At 33.6% G+C, this 21572-nt stretch overlaps 1 protein-coding gene across 5 annotated transcripts in view; it reads right to left on the bottom strand.

Annotated features, from left to right (window-relative positions):
• Window positions 1–21572, bottom strand: part of TUSC3 (tumor suppressor candidate 3) — a 111071-nt gene that overhangs the window by 53041 nt on the left and 36458 nt on the right. For all 5 annotated transcript variants that reach the window (XR_015286776.1, XM_086888695.1, XM_086888698.1 and 2 more), the window contains exons 2-5: window positions 20545–20714; window positions 11740–11857; window positions 9251–9391; window positions 8567–8707 (exon numbers count right to left, since the gene is read on the bottom strand). Coding sequence is in view for 4 of the 5 variants with exons in the window: in XM_086888695.1 (XP_086744821.1) it covers window positions 8567–8707; window positions 9251–9391; window positions 11740–11857; window positions 20545–20714 (570 nt within the window). In the remaining variant the exon portion in view is untranslated. The remainder of the gene's footprint in view (window positions 1–8566; window positions 8708–9250; window positions 9392–11739; window positions 11858–20544; window positions 20715–21572) is intronic.

Genomic DNA, 21572 nt, shown 5'->3' with positions numbered 1-21572 from the left:
CTAAACCAGGGTTTGTTAAAACCCTTTAGAGTGTGTTCTTTAAAGAACATTTAGTAACATGTTTGTGAAGTAAATACAAGCTAGCATGGCTCTGTATCTCTGTAAATGCAGCACTGCCACCTCTACAAACATGAACGAGGCCTTACAACTGAATCTTGTAAAGCTTTATTCAAATCTGCCTTGGCTTTCCTGGCTTTGGGTTTTGTTTTTATTTGGGGTTTGGGTGGGTTTTTGTTTGGTTAGGTTTTTTTGCTCTTGTTTGGTAGTTTTTGTGGGGGGTTTAACTATTTAGCCAAAACAGCAATTTTTTCCAAAGACCAGGTGACCATACCTAGTTTACATTACACTGGCATATTACTTTTTCCCCCCCTATTCTGTTTAGGATGACACAGATAGGACCAACATATTGATGTAGAACAGTTGTGATGAGATGACAGCAGAGACAGCCAAAATGTAAACATAGGCTACAATGTGTCAGTATGGAATGACAAGAAAAGATGCACAGGATTACACTGGAGATCCCAAGCCTATAAATATTACAATACTGAATAATTAAATACAGACATGGGAGCTCGTCAAAAACAGTTTTATTGCTAAAAAAAAAAAAAACAAAGGACAAGCATCCAAGATATTTAAGACCACCTCAATTTACACTGTAAATTCTGATGGAACGTTTTGTTGCCGGTCACTGAAGAAGCGCAAAGCATGAAACAGCCCCAGGTGGACCCTAAACCAAGGAGGGAGAAAGTAGCATCATACTCCTCCCAGCAAGGACTGTGGAATGCTGATAACTCACATTACCCCAAAGCAAAAGAATGATCTCCAGATCTAGAGAGAAGCAGTGGAAGAGTAATCATGACATGAGACAAAAGCAAAGATACCAAGAGGTGCATGCAGAATACTTAATTGTGGTGTTATTACAGAGACTTCTCTTGCAATAGAAAGAAAATATACATTTCAAAAACAGTTTAATTACAACTTTCTTGTAGTGCTACAATTTTAATTACAATAAGAGCATGTTCTTAGTTTTAATATAAAATCTGTTGCACTTTGCTTAACAGGATTTGGAATGTAACAGCATAAAAATTAACATGGCAGATGAAGACATACTGGTAGTGATTGCTAGCAAATGGATTGAGTTTTAATTAAAAATATGCAACAAAATGAAAAGAGTATACAGTGACACTGCTGGGAAAAAAGTAACAGTTATTTCTATATCTTGCAGACTGTTTTAGCAGAGAAATTGATACTGCAATTTTGGTGATGAATCATGTAATAGATAGCTTATGTGAAAGCACACAAGTGTAGAAATTGAAAACAAGGGTAACAAAAGTGAGGTGAAAGATATTTAGAAAGGCTGTAAAAATAGCTGAAAAGTCAACGACTGAAAGATAACAGATGCATAGAGTATATAAACTGTGCCTTTCTGAAAGTGTGTTTTCCATGAGAAGTAATTTTTCTCATTTTTAAATTACTGTTTGTAATTTATATTCTCTAGGGCCAAATCTGCTTCCATATGGAAAGATCAAAAAGACTCTACCTCGTTTTATATATAGTCATATATTTTATAGATGATACATCTCCCAAATTACTGAAGATCTTTAGTGCTTTAAATACCACACAGTGAGACAGTATAATATCTAACAAAAAAGTAATTAGAAGACACAATAGTGGGGAGAAGAAAATGTCGAGTATAAACATAACTGAAAAGCAAGGATTCAACAATATGGTTATTTAATGTGAAGGCATCTTTCATATTCTTTTAGTTCAGACAGTTAGTGACCAAAAAAACGAATTTGGTATACCACACACTGGATCTGCCATGATTTCCTTCCATCATGTTCCTTTTCATGGTGTTTTTCAAAATTACTTTTTCAGCAGCCAAAATACATTTTCCAGTTTCTCCCTTGTCCTTTTCCAATTTCCATCTATTTTAAGTATCCTAAGAACTGAGCATTTTCACCATATTCCTTATGCAAGAATTTAGTATGCTACATATAGTGTTTGACATTAAAGCTCATTTCACTGTGCTCTACATTCTCCAATTACAATCATCTGTGTAAAAAAACATTGGAAACTACAGACTTGTAGTGTTTGTAAAATACGCACCATTATTTGTAGAACAGATGCATGCATCTATAATTCATGCTGATACACAATGCCTACCATTCCAAATGGCAGAGTTTCCATAGGATCCCATACTCTGGTATCCAAAAGTTTTCAAATTAACCATTACTGTGAGTTGATTTTTCCCAGTTAGAAACTTTGCCAAATTAATTCCTACAAATGATCAACCTTTTAATGAGTTCATATTTATTCTCAAATGTAGAGAAAGGGCACCTTCCTGCAGCTTTCTTGGATCTTGTCAAAGTTCAAAGAATGAAAACTGGAGTAAAGGAGAAGATTCAAGTTGTGCATTTATCTCTGATAACAATGCCATTTTTCCACAGTGGAGTCTGCATTTCAGCAGTTCTACAGAGAGGAATACTACAGACACACTTTTCATCCTTCTGCTCCTTTCTTTCTCCTTGTCAGACTCCAAGAACTGCTGCATGCCACCTGATTTATCAATGGAGTTCAGGGTTTTTTTCAGATTTTAAGCTACTATAAGAGCTTCCAGATTTAGCTAGCTTATTCTGCATCTAAATTATAAAAGCAAGTGGAGTATTTGGCTCTGTAGCCAAATACTGGTGTATTGGCTTGTGTAGTAGAAAGGAAAAGAACAATGATTTACTGCAACATAGTATGGTTCCAAGACCAAATGCCCACAGGATTTCTTCAGTGGCCATTCAGTCCACCCCTATCACCAGTCCTAGCTGAGTACACTCTTTGTGTAGATAGATCTACTGCAGGACCTTGTTAACAAATTACAAGTGATGCTTCCTTGTGGCTTCCATCCTTAGTTTCACTAAGGGGAGACTGCTTTAAGCTCACCTGTGGTGCATCTGTGTGTAAATCACAAAGTTTCTAAGAACAAATATAAGGTAAAGTAAGGACCAAAAGTCCCAGCAGCACACTGAATTGTGAGCAAGACACAACTGCACACATATATAAGCAGAATTTTTCAACTGTTCTAGGTCTTGCAAACTTTGAAAATTATTTATTTGGGTTTAATACATCCCCTACTCAAAGGCCTACGTTCTGTTTAATACTGTCTGCTAGTTCATTAAACAGACCTGCTAGGGACTTAAAAAGTAATTTAGTATGCATTTTGAAGAGAAGCTTTCTATTAGCAGATACTATACAAAGCCAATAATTAGATTTCTTTGTAAGTTTAGACACAAGAACACGGAAAACATTTTGTAATGTAAGAGAAGTCATGACATTTTGGATTCATGATTCATTTATGAACATAGTTAAATCCAAACATAGGTTCAATAAAATGTGGACACATGACAGCTAGTTCTACACTTTATATATTGTTCTGTATATGTATATTCTAATCATATCACAATGATTCTTTTAAAGAAATGTAATCCTTTTTTATCCAGTTAATCCTTGTTTTTGCACTCAATGAAGGCTCTCATGCTATGAGAGCTGTATTCCATTTCTAAATCCATCACTTTATCAGACTCTCCAATAAGAGATACACAATTAAGAGACAAAGTACAACACAGAAACAAAGAGAATGGATTTCTGTATTTTTAAATGTGCATCTCTAAAACCAATAACAATATGAAGAAGAGGAAATTAACAATCAGAATTTACTGGTGCTCTTTTGAGATGTCTACCTAGTCACATAGAGAAGCCTTAGTTTTTCTGTGTGTCTTTCAATAAAGCACATTAATTTTCTAATCCTCATTTCCAGAAAGGGGTGAAAAAGGCACTAGTAGCCATAAGACCCTCCAAACTCCTTTGGGCCAGTAACTGTTGATGAAAGACCCTCCAAACTCCTTTGGGCCAATAACTGTTGATGAATGTACTATGTGGTGTAAGTACTGAGGAGTGTATATGCACAGTACACACTTCTCATACCCATTAACTATTATGAGAACAGTAAACACAGACTTTGTATCCTCATTCAAGTGACCTGTCATATTTTGCCCAACAGGGTTAACTCCTAGGCACCTGCCTTCTAATCTCAGAACAGATTTTGTCTTCCCTGATTCCACAGGTATATAGGCAAATCTGAAATATATACATAAAGTAAAGCTGAAAATTACATGCAGAAAATAGCAGCTTGGTAAAGAAAATGCTGTCAAAAGACAGCCCAGCCAACAGAACAGAAACTCTCAGTACACGCACTGTTGTCTAAAATGAAGTTATTCCTTATCAAAATTGTTAGAACCTTGCCTAGTTTATACCATCTGACCTTTTCTTCCCTCTGTTTGAAAAATGAAGAGTCATGAAAGTCCAGATTCTTATTATCAGCATAAAAAGACAGGAGACTGCAAATATCTAAGGACTGAAGTCCTTCGTCATCTTTGTGTTGGGATGTCAGAGGGAAAAAATATCCATAGATGAATAGCAGAATTTGAATTGAAGCCCAAGATAATCTAGGGGATAAATTTTTCATGTGATTTCAAAAGACATCTTTTGGGATATTATGTACTGGGATTCACTCATCCTGGTTTGCCATCCTAAAAGTCTTCTGGGTAATGTTGCAAGTGAAAATGCCTAAGGCATACAAGATACTACCAGAGCCTGCAGTGCTTCAAAGAGGGAATGAAACCACAAATATTGCTGTTGTGCAATCTAATTCTGAGGGCAAACCAATTCAAAGGTCTTGTGTCAGCTGGCATTGGAATCAACATGTGAGATCAAACCTGTGATCTTCCTTCTCCAAGTCCGTCAAAACTATTAGATGCATCATTAAAAATTGCATCCCTAAATATTCTTCTAAAACACTACTGGAAATACTGTCTATAAGACACAACATTTTTATATCAACAGAGTTATCAAATTAACATTTCTGGGATCTTCTGTTAAAACAGCACAGACTCTTTATGTTGAGAATTTCCTTCTAATTTTTAACAACAGATCATTCAATCAGGCAGAGTGACACCATCCATTTTTCATATAAATAAAAAGTATCCAACCTTTTTTTCCTTTTTTATAAGATTTGGGAACATAAAAACTGTTCAAAGCAAACTGAGAAGCTCTAAGAAAACAAGAAAGAGAAAACAAGAGAGTCCTCTGCAATGATACAGTTTTTAGGCACTGGATGCCATAATCTCTATGAGAAAGTTTCTGTTGAAATTAAAAAAAGTTATTTTCAGTATGTTTAATGAATACTAGCCACCTAGAAGTACACCCAAAAAGCATTTAAACCCCAAACGTATGACTTTTAGAAAAGTACTTCTGTGCTTTCTCAGCTCCGTACCATCAGAATAAACAACTGCCAATAAGGAACAAAATAATTTTCAACAACTCTGTTGAAAATTCAGGCTTTCTGTAGCTTTTATACATCTTTCCACGATTTCTCTATTTAATTTGGTTTTGAATGTTCAAAAAGGAAAAAAAATTCATGGGAACATAATGATTTAGAATTAAATATTTATGACTTATTTATACCCTTCACAAGCACTTTCCTAGGCATTACTTTCTCTCTTTAACTAGACATCATTTTATCAATTTTTTTCTTTTAATGAGCTTTTATCAAAAAAGAAGCGCTAAGTTTTACTGGTAGTAAGAGAATCATTGAATAGAATGATTTTATTAGTGACTTCCCATTTTCTTCTATGAATCGTAACAAATTTGAGTCATTAACAGAGGTCATCCGTCCAAAAGTCTGCAATCTGGAGTCCCTGCTGATTCCATCAAAAAGAAGCCATAAAATTAAATTGTATGTCTGTGCAGGTCTGAATAAAACCAAAAGCATTTCTGGTAAATGTATGATCCTTGCAAAACCGTCACTTTACAGGGTATGGGGCTTTCACTACATTGTGAAGTCAGAACAATAACAATTAAAATAGTGAAGCACAAGCTCAATGCCTTGATTAATTATGATATACTTTCAGATATAAGACCTTTTTCTAAAACGTCCTTTAAGTGCTATTAATTTTTAAAGTAAACAGAATTTTACAGGAAAAAGTATTAACAACAATATATGGCATTAATGGTATTTTAGTTACTTGCTTGTCAGTACTATCTTCAGGATGACAATTACTGAATGACATACATTTCTTAAAGTATTTGATTACATTTGGGCCTGTCCTCAGGAGTTCAGTTGAATATCATTATAAGTTTTCTACACAGCAATTTACAGCTATGTTCAGATGGAAACTGTTGAGCTTCTGCTAAAGAGAACAGCAAACATTCTAAGAAAAATTGATGTGTTCATTTTCTCAATTTAGTTAGGAATTTAATTATATCTTCAACTATTTATTACAGCTTGTAGTAGAATTACTCTATGATTTGAAGAACTAATTTTTAACCTCTGCAAGACAAAAATGATACTTCCACAAAATATTCAAACTAACTTTTCATCTGAAAAGTCTGAGGAATGAAATTGAGATGAAATTGCTGACTCCAGAGATAGACTGCATGGTTAAACAAAGGAAACACTGATTACATATCCATTTTTGATTTCTGACACAACTATCTATTTTCATGTGATATTATTGTTTTAATCAGGTTCTTGCTAAAGATTAGAAATTTAAAAAAAAGATTAGACTGATACATATCAAATGTGAGATTTCTAGTGGTAGAGCATCTTTACAAAGTATTATCATTGAAAAATAATGTTAATGTAGAAAAATATATGGAACTAAATATGAAAGACTGGGAGAAAAATGCCAAACCTCTGGTCTAAATCTCAGGATATTCCAAATGACATCCTGGAACAGAGAAGACATTCTGATCCTGGCTCTCTAGATCAAAAGGAAACTTCATTCTACTTGAAATCTAGTCTTAGTGGTGGTTTATTTGAAAACGTGTTCTGTATTCCTTCCTCAGTGAATGGTGCAGATTAACAAACTGCTTAAATAAAGATGTTTTCCTACACTAGTAGGAAAACCTATGACAGCACATGAGAGAAAACAGAATTATCGGTAGCCATTATTCAAGATTAATGACAAATAGTAAAGAATTCTGAAAAAAGAGCTTTCCTTAAGATATTATTATATTGTAATTTATAATCTAGATATAAAAATTATAACTCACCAGATACTACGCAATTTTATCTTTGACCTTTATAAGATAAAGTCTGCCAAAAGCCCATTAGCTGATAATACCACAAAAACAAGATATCTTCTCACATTTTTTTAATCAGAGCAGAATAGTAAACCAGTAATATGATATTGAAAAGGAAAAACCAGTTTTAGGATAATCTGAGTCTAGCAGAACTAAAATACACAGAACTATAAAATAGCCCAGGTTGAAAGAGACCTCAAAGGACAGCTGGTGACAGCTTTCTTGGGAAAGAGAGCCCAGGATGAGAAATAAAATATGAATGCTGATGTACAAACAACACTCACATTCCATTCAGTCCTAGCCATGTCCTTTCAAGAAAGGTTAATTCATATTGATATAAGTTAGGAAAAGTCCTTAAAGTTATCAAGAGAATAAATACTCATTTAAATGGTAAAAGAATAGATGTTTTTGTTGCAAAAAAAATGTGGATGAATTTCTAAAAAATACTGTTCTCCATTAACATAAGTACTAGTGCAGAAAAGTATTGGATTGGACTCAATAATTACAGACATTATTCTAGTGTTGAAACCCATGCTCCTGATGCCATGTCCCCAAAAATTAAGTTTTTGATGCTGCTCCTCAGATTTTTCCTCATCTGTCAGACACAATGATGTCAGAGGAATGAGGGCTTGTTGATACACTATAACAAAATGTACCATCCCTGGGTACTATTTCCTGTTTAAAACTGAGACAGCTGAGTAAGTTGCACATCCCACATTTTTCATCAGTCTACGAATTTATTTGAAAACCACTATGTAAATAAACACACTGCAATACACTATTAAGCAAATTAAAGCTTCATTCATTTTTTATGATTTTGAGGATTTAGTTGACTAATATTTCAAACAGACTTGGTTAGATCTAGTCCTTCCTCAGAGCTAACACTAAGTTCATCCTATTCTTATTTAGGTTAACAGGAGAATGTTAAGGTCAGTACTACTGAAACCAGTTTTGGAAACAATTCCCTCTTTTTCTTTGTTTCTCAGATCTTTTATCACTGTTTTACAAATATGCAAGGCTTTGGTTCTTTCTCAACCTTTCATTACTCTAAAGTGATACCAAACCACAATCAAGTCTGACATCAATATCTATGCTAAACCAATTGATCAACATTTTGGATTTTGTCAAAAAAGGGCAAGTTGAACCACAGGCGTAAACATCAGTAACAATTATTAGAAATATTTTCATACTAAAGTTCAAATGAAAAACTGCAGCTATTGTTCACTAATTTTCAGTGAGACACTCATAGTAACTGATACTCACTTCTTAAGAGAATTAGACCCAAAATCTGGATTATGAATCTTTTTCTGGCAGAATCATTCTTAACAATGTACTAATGCAATCATTTTTTATTTACCATGTAAATAATGAAAACATATATGCTAAGATAAGAAGTTAATAAAAAGCATATTAGAAAGGAAAATCTGCATACCAGAGCTGCCATGGCCCAGCCAGTTTTGTTATAGATGAACTCTAGATTATTTCTTCGCAGGTATAATAAACCACCAACGAGAGATACCAGAAGAGCCAGTGCAATTGTACCAGAATAGTTAGGAGGCCTGAACACCCTAATCTGGAAAGAAAAATGCAAAAGATTGTAATAAATGTTTACATACAGATCATCTTCCACGTAAAATAATGGACCACATGAAATCTGGTTTCAGAGTCAGCACGACTAGTCCCTAAATATACTTTAATAGGAAAAAATAGTACTTTCTTTAATAAGCACATACTATGAAAAAAGTTCATGTTTAATTTTGAACTGTGCAACTCTGCAACATTATTTCTTCAACAGATTTTCAGATTGTGTCTGAACTAAAAGCAGCTACCTTCAAATCTAAGTATTGTGTACACAGTTTTGTAAAGCACATTTATTAACCACTAATAATTACTACTTGTTTTTATCCGGAATTAGACTACATAAAATTTAACAAAGCAAGACTTCTGCAGACTGCAGAAGTTCTCACAAGTACCAAAAATGTTATTTTTTTTAATGTGTGGTAGAACCGTCACTTGACAAAGAAAGTTATTAAGGAAAGACAGAATTTATCATCAACCTGTCTCAAACCACAAAGATACATTTGCCTTCAACTTTTAAAATTGTTGAAAGACTTACATGAACATCTGTTCTGTCAGCTATCCATTTAGCTAGCTGCTCAGCTGCAAATCCAATTCTCTGCAGGTCAAATGTGTCAGCTCTCTTGGGTTTACCCTTCGGAGGAAAATGCATGAAAGTCGGAGCAGAGTTCATATTCAGCTAAAAAACCAAGAAAAACAGTAGGAAAAAAAAATTAGTAACCCTATTCTCAAAATATAACACCACAAGATCCTCAATAACACAAATCTAATTAGCATAAAAATATCACTTGCCTCCATACATTACAGTTTTTCAAACATCCTCATATAACAGTCCTCAAAAAAGAGTAAAAGAGTGCTCAGAATATTCCTTCTGGTAGATTCTTCAGGACGTTTAATTATTTAGAATGTTTCAACCACAAGCTTTCCTATATAAGAGTATCTTATGTCTTAAAGTTTACACACTCTAAGACCTTTCCTGCAATTGGTAAAACAGAGACCCTCATCCAACCAATCTATTAAAATATATTAAGTTATAATTCTAAGGGAGCAAAGTAGCTTGACGTTGTTTGGCTACAGGAGACTACCCACTAGTGATTAGGCTTTTTTTGAATCCAAAAAGGACTGGACAACTAGGTTAAACTACCCTGCCCTAGAAATTACTGTTAATTCATGTTAATTCATGTGTTGATACCACTGGAACTATTCACAGTTTATAAAAAAATCCTCAAGAGCGATAAACAAATAGATCTACATATACATTTGCTACTTGAAATTTTGAGTTCAGCTTTGCAAGGTGGTACAGGACAATGTAATTTCACTATATGAAATTCCTTTGTATTCAGGTCATCTCAGAAATCATGCAATAAAGCATTTGAAAAAAATGAAAATTAACATTAAAAAAATCAGGGGTAATACTTAAAGGTGATGCAGTATGGAGCTTTTTAAATAAAGAAGTATTCTTGTTTAGTTCCTGAATAATGAATTTCACACCACATTAGCAAAACTTTATATTGAATTAAGTACAGAATTGAATTTATCAATAGAAATTACCAACTATTAAAATATTTTCCTGTTTACTGAAATGATTTGGAAATAAAAAATACTCCAAGAAAGGCTAAGATACATGTTGTGAAATAGTTAAAATTAAATATTTTATAAGATACAGAAACATTCAGACATTGTATAGAGTTTGGAGGCAGCTGATCTGGAACTTCTTTATCATTTCTCTATAAACATGGCAAAAGCTGCAAAAATCAAAATCCCACAACATTTTGGGGTTTTTTGCATCAGTATTATATGACTTTGCACACATAAATGTAAAGTCAAAACTGCATTTCCCTCAAACCCACCTTAATATAGTCATTAGTATAATTTATTCTTAACACTCTGTCTCTTAAAAAAAACCTTCTTACATATTTATTCTTAATTTTTTCTAAATGTACACATGACTTTAAATGCATATCATTTGAAATAAACTGAATTTGTGCTCTGTTACACAAGGAATAAGTTGAACTGGACTCTTCCAACATGTGTTGATTGGCTTAAGTCAAGATTAAACAAAATATTTTGTATTATTACAACCATGCAGGTTACAACATATATAAACTTCTACAGTCTACATAGCCTATAAGTTACAAAGCCTTTATTGTTTATAGAAAAAAAATATTTAATTTTTAAAGTATAATCATAAGTCACTAATAACCATTTTTTACACAATGCATTCTAATATTTCAACTAGAAGTAAAAATGTTTATTAAATACACTATTTAAATTTTTTTAAGTAAGTATTTTAAAAAGACATATTAATCTTTCTCCCCAAACATTTTAAATCACACACTTCACCAAAAGGTGTTTAAAATATATGGGTAACTTCAAAGTTTTTCAATCCTCCTAATCTGCATTTTTAGCTTCAATCAATAGATAAATATCAAAGATAAGCATGTCAGTATTTAATATTCATTCTCAAGGGATGCCTTCTTCCTTGACTTCTCAATTTCAGAGCAGATCTTAAACTGTTCTCCAACTTTCACTCTTCATAGCCAACTAATAAAATATAAAACAGTCTCTTCTCTTTTCCCTGAAGAACTTCCAGACTAAATATTACTCAAGCTAAAGAATATTGTATTACATAAAAGCAATTAAAAAGCTCTTTTACTAAATAGCTCTTTTTTCCCTAAGGAGAAAATAAAGGAAATCTTTAAATGAAAATGTTACTTACAATGTGTTTAATTCTAAAAAATGGCCCAAAAAATTGCTTAGGAAAAAAGTTGCATATATATATATACACATATATAATGCAATCTATAAACAAAGACTATCAACTACACTTGGAAAATAATAGAAGTGGTTATTAGTAGAGTCTATCTTCACTGATGTCACAGCAACTGCTGTGTTTTTAACCAGGAGGAAATTGTATACAAAACAGGGGTACACATCTACACTCAGAAAATAATTTATCTTGTATTATTTGACAAATTGACATGTAGTTCTAAAAATTAACAATGCTTTAAAGTATTCAACATTTACCTGCTGAAAAACATCTGCCCCTTCGTCATAATCCACTATTGTGAAAAACAGTTTGTTTGAAAAAGCAGATGAATAGCGCCATGAATTAGCCAGCACTTGATATTCCTCATTAGCTTGCCTGTAAAGAAAAGAAACAAATGTATATCCATATGCCATCCACTTGCAAAAAATATCCTATAATCAGCTGCAATGGTTAGATGAATTATATTTGCAGTATCATTCTCAATATCCATACTATCAATTAAAAAGTTTCAGTTTGTTATGCAACTTTTTGCTTCAAACTGGTCATCTCCAAAATTAGAAATGTGTTAAACTATACAAGAGAAATCCCAAGAGGATATTAAGAAAAAGTAATGTTTTCCATATTTAAAAGTCTCAGTAAACAGGACTGGTCTGAGTGGCAAGTATCAAATAAATCTGCTCACAGATCCATGCAAGGATATGCTTATGTGGCCCTTGAGTGTGCTATCAGGATATACTTGCCAGAAACAGCTACGTATAAGGAATTCTGAAACTAGGGGGCAAATAGCACACAACTATGAAATGTATATTCCTAAAACAGCAGTCATAGAAGGAGAGCCAAAGAAACAGCTAAATACTAAGGGGAAATGACCCTAACTGAATAAAAAGCAGCCTTGTAAGCAGCATAATAAACTCCAGATTATTTCTCTAAAAGTAGTTTTAAATGTGGTCGTTTTGTACAATATATAATCTTTTCTATCAACACTAGAAGGTGTTTTTCTACTAAATATCCTCCAAATAAAGTAACAAAAAACCAAAACCAAAAAGCAACCAACCAAAAAAACCACCAAAAAACCCAAAGACAATGCAAACCAAAACAAACAACTTTACCCTGACTTCACTAAAAGGAAGGGAAAGACGAAGGGAACTCCAGAAGAATAACACTAGAGACATCCTCTACACATACAGTGCCATAAAACCACAGGTTATTCCACAGAACAAATCTATACCAACAAAAATTTGCGGGAAAAAAAAACAAAATGAAGGAATGCTTGCAGTACTTTCTGATTTAGACACACTCCTTTGTTAATTTCCATATTACTGTTTATTCACACCCACTGTAGAGTCCAAACCAGGGTTTTACCACTTGACAACTCATCTTTGCATATGGTAAGATACAGAAGTAGTATAAATAAATGTGTTCTGCAGCTTTTCTCAAAACAGTGTTTCCAGAAAAACAGTTCTGTGTTTCATGGTGCAGAAGACTATTTAAAAGTTGTAAATGCAAAAATCTGTTTGCTGCAAGAAAAACTCTGCCCTAAACATATATAAGAAAGAGAAAAGAAGGGGAAGAGCATTACAGGATCACAAATATCATAAGACCTTCCCCATTTCTCCGTAACTGAGATTAACCTTAGACATGAAACATATTACATACGAACTCTGGCACAGTTGTGTAGTATTAAGAAATCTACTATACATGAGAAAAAGTATGATAAAACAACAAGAGTTAAAATGAAAATTGATGATCTCTTACTTCTACAAAGAATTAAATAACATGAAGCACAATAAAACTCAACTTTCACCCTTATTATCTGACTCGGTAAAATTTGCTGCTAAACACCCTAACTCAGTAGGCAGTTTGCAATTAAAAAAAAGAAAAGAACCAATTTAGGCATTAGATTAACTACTTCTAGAATCAGATATTATCACTAAACAGATATAACATATTCATTGTCATCCTGAAGAGGGCAGTCAGACAACATCAAAGGAATGCTGTAAAATCTTAAGCAGTATCTGTAGCGCACTAAGCAGTATCTGTAGTGCACTCTTCTGTTAAACCTGCTATATTTAAGCTGAACCATTTTTATTATAAGAACAAGATGAAAATCAGTTCATCGTGATGCCACCATTCTTCTTTATCTACCATTCAGTTGTGATGAAATAGTATTTCTGGGAAATTTGGATACTCCACTTATGGACTCACTATTTGAGAGGACTCTTGTTTCCACTGATCTCCATGTATTTTGCATCTTTAAACTATTTTGAATTAATGGGTAACATTTAAAGTATTATTTTGCAAAAGGCTGCATTTTTTTAACAGACTCAAAGCACAATTTCATTCTCACACTGAAAATAGCAAACCATTCTATGATGGATCCTCAAAGAAGCTCTTGAAGGGTGTGGACAAGAGTGAAACAAGGAGCAGCATGAATACAGAGTTAAAGGATTACCACACATACAGAACTGATGATCATCCTACACACCACTATATCATTTCCAATTGCTAAATTTCTGATAGAGTAACATTAGTAACTTTTTGTAGCACTAGTTCATTCCTTTTCAGACACAGTAACAGTAAAAAACATAAGCATTTGACTGAAAAAAATCAGTCTTCAGTTATCAATTATCAACTTGACAATATCAACCGTCAAGTTTTTATCTACCCATCTCTATAATTAGTTCATACCTGTTCTATCAGCTTCTTCCTAGGAAGTAATGTTATTTATGCAAAATTACTAGAATAATTATGTGAAAATCTATAAAGACATAAAAGCAAAGAACTACACTTGGTCTGAACTCAACAAAATATAATGTTAGCACTGCTCGTTTGCTTGACATGATTTTTTGATAGATGGAGAAGATTTGAATGTTATTTCTGCTACAGTCACCTCTTTAGAATTTCATCATAATAGCAACACAGCAGCTAGCAACAACAGTAATATTGACCAGCTGCCAGAAAATAGTGGGCAGATCAAAAAGGAATGCTACTATTAGATTTACTCAGAAAATTCAATATACTGGAAAGTAAGCTGCTAAGCAAATGCTCTACAGAAATTCTTCCATTACACAAGAGTTGCTCATGAAATATTGAAAGTTGTATTTAAAAAGATTAATTATGTGTGTGCCTATAGCAGTTAATCAGATTTGTATAACTTCAGCTATATTTAATGAGATTAATTTTATTCTATTGGTCTGATATTATAGTAAGGAAAACACAAACTGAATATTAGGAAAAGAATAAAAGAGTGTGGAATTATTTGAGAAAGAAAGCAATAAAGCATTATTTTCTGGTACACTGCATACAATACTGACAAATGTACAGCTGTCACAGAATGTACTACCACGTTCCTTACTCATTCTTATCCAACTGCTTAAAGTAAACTGTGATCAGTGATGCAACTTACTTCCAGTACAATTTTAGCTTTTATTTGGAATGGTGTTCCCCAAAACTAAAGGAACAAGAGTAGTAAATGCATATTTTGACATCTCAGTGTCAAGAAGACAACAAATTCAGAATGCTTACTTGATTTTGTTAAGGATGACTTATAAAGCCTTGATGAAAAGCACTGAAAAATCTACAAATATGTCCAGAAAATTCACTAAATGCAACAGAGAGTATAAACACTCATTGAAAACCACACAGGTTTTGCAATCTAGGTATCTATAAAAGGGGAAAGCAAGCTAAAATCCATGCTATTCTATTTTCACCATCCCATGAAATTTTCAATATTCTGTGGATGAAAAGAAGATATGAGATCCTCTTCTGCAGAAGTTGTAAAGTAAAAGAATAAAAAATTGTGATCTCAAGAAGAATAAGGAGTGCCTTATGATCCAAGTGTAAAATTACTGCCATGTTAAGCAGGACTCATCAATACTTCTATCAAGGTCCTGAAGCGCACAGGAAAAGCAATTGCAGAATTTTCAACAGCTCGTTCCAAATTTCCTATTCCTTCATTGAAAAAAAGTTCAAATGGTAATTCTCTCTCACTACATTTAAGAGACCTGTCAACGATTTTCACACTATCTGCTCTTTATCAGCCAGCAAAAAATTGAAAGGCACTGGATCCGGTTTCTTCTTTCTGATGATGCTCCTTGACTGTCAAAATTCTTTTTGCTGTTGACCTAGTCTTGCACCAGCTACTTGAAAACATCTCTCTTCTGACAATTTTTTTGAAGTAGGGAAACCAACAAAACTTCTCCTTTTTCAGAATTAAAAAACCTCCTCTTGGAGATCTCATTGATAGGATTAATAAAAGTATCTGGAATCTCTTCTCCTGTATTTTGCCATTTCCTTCTGCGCACAGAGTCAACAGAAGACACATTCACAGCCCTTTACAAAACAACATACTACAACATTCAGCTCAAAACTTAAAAATACATAAACTGTATGTTCAATTATAAATTACCATATATATAATCCTGCAAGAAGGAAGAGCTTCAGAAAGAGTTAACTTTGAGCTCACTCTGCAGCATGCTTTCTGCAGTAACTACAAGCTTGTTCCAAAAGATGTTATTAATAATTTCTAAAAGGGTTCAGTCTTGTCACTCAAATTAAACCAAAGCAGTCTTTAGAAAACACGTGCCAACCCTGAAAAATGGACCCATCTCCCCGAAGGCTTACATATATATATTTTCTATATATCTCACATATACATTTATATTCACACATATATTTGTACACACAAACAACTTCAGCTAATCAAAATAAAACTTCTGATGCTTTTCAAAACACAATAGTCTCGTCAACATAGGGTTGAAGAAAACTACTACCCAAACTCCTCTGCATTACCAGCCACTTCTATCTTTTTTGTTCATAGATCCTCTCTGCACAGCCTTTGTAAAACTTCATTTTCCAGTAATTCTCCAATTTTCCAATAAATTTCTCATTTTCCAATAATCTGAAAGCAGGTTTTTTTATTTCCACTGTAAAATGCTAATAATCAACACAGTTTTCAGCTTGCAGCAAGTTTTTCTTCGGAAGTTGTTACCTGCAATTTTTATAGTCTTTCTCTGTTGCATTTCCCCATTTTTCTCCTGATCATTTATGATGGTCATTTTAGGCATCAATCTTGATTTGCAACGATTCAAACAGGCTGGGTTACCTCTTTAAAAACAACATTTGGGAATTCACAGGCATAAACAAGCATAGTAGAAAGTATGCAAAACAAAATTTTGTTTGTTTTAAGTAGCTGTAAATTCACAGAAAGATGTATATGTCTAATTGACATGTTTTGACTATTATCTTATAACAAACTAGTGGCACAGGTCAAAGTACAGCGCCCACCCACTGAAACTCACCATCTTTAGCCTCTGACAGTGCTCTCATCTTTTCAAGGAACACTAAGGAAAAAAAATCAACACAAAATATGCATCTTTTGTTGATGGGCTTCAGCTGTTGGGAAAAAGCTCAAGTGACCAGTCTCATTCCTCTAATCCAGATATCCTTTTCTAAATGAAAATACCCCGGCAATGAATTTTCAAAATGAATCAGACAAATTTTCGTAATAAACAAAACATCTCTTGTATGCACCTGTATTGAAAGCAGAGATGGTTGCTTGTGCCAGTCAGGTAAGAGAAGAGCTTAGGAAAAAAACTAAAAGACTTCATAAAATGTGTTTATGGAGTGGTCAGATGGTACAACAACAAACAAAAAAGGAGTTAAATATAAGAATGAAAGATGCAAAGGAGCAGTCAGCATCAGCAGGCTTGAGCTAAAGCTCTTTTGCAGCTGAAAATCAAAACACTAATAATCAAGTGAGGCAGGGGGGTCACTGAATTCTCTCTGGTGAAAAGGTGCTGATCACTTAAGAAAAATGTAGTGATAATAAAATGATGGAGCACACTGTGAGATGCAAGAAGATGAAAGACACAGAAACTGGCAGCAAATTTTCACCCAGAAATGCATTCAAGTTGGTCCAGTAGTTACCATTTGCCTGTATGCAATTAGAAGTACAAGTTGAGAAACAGTCCCTTCATCTCTGTGATATTCCTGTTGGAGTGAATGTGGTTTTTTCTCCTTCTTACATACATAAGTAATTTTTTTCAGAAGTGTGACTGATGTGGGTAACAGAGATAAACTATCTAGTTGAATGAAGACCTAAGGACAAAGGCAAAAAGGAAGATAGTCTTACATCCTGAGAAGTCACTTTTTTAGAGTGAGATTATTTCTGATTGCTCATCCAAACTGATTCATCATCATAGGGCATCAAAGGGCCTTTTAGTATCTGCTTCCAGTGTGCTGTTGAAGAATATACACACCAAGAACAGCAGTAACACGTAAATCAATTAAAACTAACTAAGTTTAATTTCCTGGAACCAGAATGGTTTCATCAAACAAATTTCCAAATATGCGTGGAAAAAATCCCATCCTGAGCCATTAGAAACACATTCCCCCATTCGAGAGCACATTGAATACCTAATCAGTTATTCTTACTTCATTTCCCAATGCCAGCTATGTCATATTGAACTTACATTACTGGGACAACAGGAAAACTGACATTTATGCTACTACTAATACAGTCGTGAAGGCATCAGATGATTTTCAAAACTCTTTTAGATCAGAAAATTGGAACTTGTTTGTCCATAAAGCTAGATTAAAGATTCTATTCCAAATTCTGCTTTAGAATAAAGACAAAATTTCTTTGAAAAAAATCTAGAAGCATGACTAGAGGTTCTACTAATACATATAAATAGCTGCTGGTTTTCAGAAGCCTTCATGTTAGGACTCGATTGATTCAGACAGGATTGACTGAAATAATATTTCTTACATACAAAAGCTTTATCTAAATAGCTAGAGTCCCAAAGACTTCTTTGTATGCACCGTTTTAACACTAAATTGATATGACTTCCATACACTTTCACAAATCATGTGATTTGTGTGACTGATGTTGTAACATCCTCCTTGCCGCACAGAGAAAATCCTCAGACTGTCTGAGACAAATTTGGTCAGCTTTCCACATATATCATAGAAAGATAAAATACAGAAGTGTCAAATCTAGATACCAGAGGGAAAAGACAAAACTTTTTGGTTTTTTTTTTTCAATAGTCTTGTGATACATAAACCAACACACTCAATTTTAGAGGGGAAAAATGTTCTCATTCTTATGACAAAGTTACTCAAAGTCAAAAATTTTATACTAGATGATTTTTCATATTTGAAATTACTTCTTTTTTTTTTTCTATGCAATTATTCCAAAAATATTTTGACAAGTAGCAGTTAACTGAAATCTTGGACAAGAGCATCTTCACAGAACATTACAGATTAAGTTAAAAAATCTATTTTTCCTTTAGGCAAAGCGGCTAGTGAATAGCTAGCAATCAAGTAATGCATGCGTTTTAGTTCTAGATATCCTTTCAGTGCTCCTGCCCATTAATTAGCCATTGATTTGAAAATCAATTGTTGATTTTCCTGATAATGGTTTTATGTGCAGTATGATCAACGTCATTAAATTTCTTTTATTTCACATGAACGAGTGGATTGCAACTTCACATTTATTTGAACAAACCCAACTAAAAGTAGTATGCACATTTTTCCTTCATTTTATGTCTAAAGATTTTCAGTTGTTTCTGTACAAAATATCTAGTCTAGTCTTCCCCAAGACAAAGTTTATAAGCTCTTTTTCAGTAGAGTAAACAACATACAGTTGCAAGCAAAATTAACTTCCTTAATAACAGCAATGTTTATGTTGTTAAACATGCCCTACTAAAGATCTGTACATAGAACAGAGAAAGAATTTGCCATGGCCATTATAATGACAAATACAATGACCCTTATAAAGCTGAACTTGGTGCATCTCCTGTAGCTTTACTCACTGGGTGAATAAGGAATGATATAAAACAATATGGTGAACTTTCAACTCCTGTATCATCACCTGAACTCTGGAAACATAAGAAGAAACAACAGCAAAGAAAGTGCTGAACTAAAAATTAGTATCACTTAAGAATGCTGGGCAACTTCTGAACCTAATCCTTCAGCTTCACAGTTCATATAAAGAAGGTGAAGTGGAAAAACAATTTATATACTCTCCCACAGAGCTGACCAACTGTCTTCAATGACAGAAAATTAATATATAAAAACCAAAAACCATATACAACTACAAATACCCAAGTTAAAGTTTCAGTTGTAAATGTCACATTCCAACTCATCAGAAACCTAACACGCTGCTACATTTACCAACTCTGTATGTAGTTTAAATACACATATTTAAAAACAATAGTATTACCTTATATACAGCCTACATTTTTCTTTGTCCTACAAAATATTTTGCTGCCTATTTAAATAGCATTTAGACCTCCCTGCTCAATAATCCCATTTATTGCTAAACACAGTAATTTCTAATGCATATTTTGGCTGAAGAAGGTTTTATTAGCATAGTTTCTGATTTAGTGAGGTAATTAAGTGCATGACTACCTTTCAGTGCCTTGGCCCTATTTCCCTATCATTAGTCATTTTTGGATTAACTTATTGCACTAGGAACTTGCACAGAGAGATCCTGAGCTTAGAAGACTACCAGAGGCACTCTTAATACATATTCAGAATGGAACTACCAGAAGACATAATATTACTGTGACAGACAGTATTCTACAATAACTGTGACCTCATGGAAAATGTGCTTGCATATAAGAACTGTCCAAAGCTGTGAAATCAGAGGGTAAGTCATATCTGCATGAGCACCTTGGGCATCTTTTAACTGCAGAAATCAGTGAAGTTCATATTATTAAATGGTAATGAATCACTTTTGTCACAAAATATCTTTGGAAAGATCATGGTTAACCAATAATAAAATAAAGCTGATTTCTTAAAGAGAATGTCTTCCTCAGTTAGGTACATTTTATTTAACTGTAATTTAACAAAAAAACAAAACCTGGAAGGACTCTAAAAAGTGACATACAGATAAAATGCAGTTGAAAAGATGCTGTAACAAGCACACAATCCTGTTGACTAGTGAGCATCTATCCCATGCAAAGAACAACCCTACTTGGCATATTGCACATTGATTCCAACATTCACTTGAAAACTGAGGTAAGGAAGATGAGAAAGGTCACCAAGGTAAAAATTACCTGCAAACAGAGCACTGCCGCTGTGGCTGGAGAGCAGTGAACATCACTATCACAGAGTAGTTACGAGGTGGAGCCTTCACAAATCTTCGGAATTTATCTCCATTCATGCGGATGACCGAACGCCTTGAGCTCCACTCCATCAGCTGTTCCACTTTCTCAGCCAAAAGATTCTGTAATTGAGGACAAGCATAAGGAATGTTAAAGCTTAAAATTTAAGAGCTATTTACTTATATTCTGCCTTTGCACCCTCCAAACTCCTCTGGATTCAAGATGGAAGTTATACATAGCTGTATGTAGCAGAGTTTAGCTTATAGCACAATTTAGTCTTTCATGTAGTCAATGAGATTTTAAGTACTTAAAAGACTAACTCAATGTGGTCTTAAACAGATAGAATTCATAAAATAAAATAGGCTGCTGCCAAAGCCAAAGGAGTAGAGCAAGGATCACTGCCTAAATAGAAGTTACCAGTACAGCAATCATTTAACTTCCATTTAAAAAACTGAAGTTTTAGAAAATGCAGCCTTATATTGTATTTATTCTATTTAGTAAAAATTACAGCAGGATATTGTCAGTCACTTGAGTACAAAGATGAAAGAAAAATGTACCTACAAAGAGAGATAAACAGTTACTATGTTTAGAATTTCTTACAAATGTACCATACTGAATTTAAATTCATGCAATTTTGTATTTTTCTTACAGACAGGACTGCACTGTCAAAAACTCATCTAGGTACATTACATTATGAGATCAACATTTTAAGCTGATCTCAAGACTGAAAAGCACAAAATATTTTGACTGAACTACCACTGTATAAGAAAAATCTGTTTGTGTATTGTCTTTTGCTTCAAAGCATTCCATCACATGAATGACTTAAAAGCAAGCTGAGACATGCTAAAAGACAGCCCTCTTTATCTGACTATTCCTATGAAAATCTATTCAGGGTTTTTGGGTTGTTCGTTGTTGTTGTTTTGTTGTTTTTATTGGTTTGTTTTTGTTTTTTTTAAATAAAGTAAGCCTGATTCCACACA

Source organism: Cyanistes caeruleus, chromosome 5 (assembly GCF_971803275.1).
Source record: "Cyanistes caeruleus chromosome 5, bCyaCae1.hap1.1, whole genome shotgun sequence".
In the NCBI taxonomy this organism is placed as follows: Eukaryota; Metazoa; Chordata; class Aves; order Passeriformes; family Paridae; genus Cyanistes; species Cyanistes caeruleus.
Note: the sequence above shows the minus strand (reverse complement) of the source record. Positions and strands in the feature narration are given on the sequence as shown.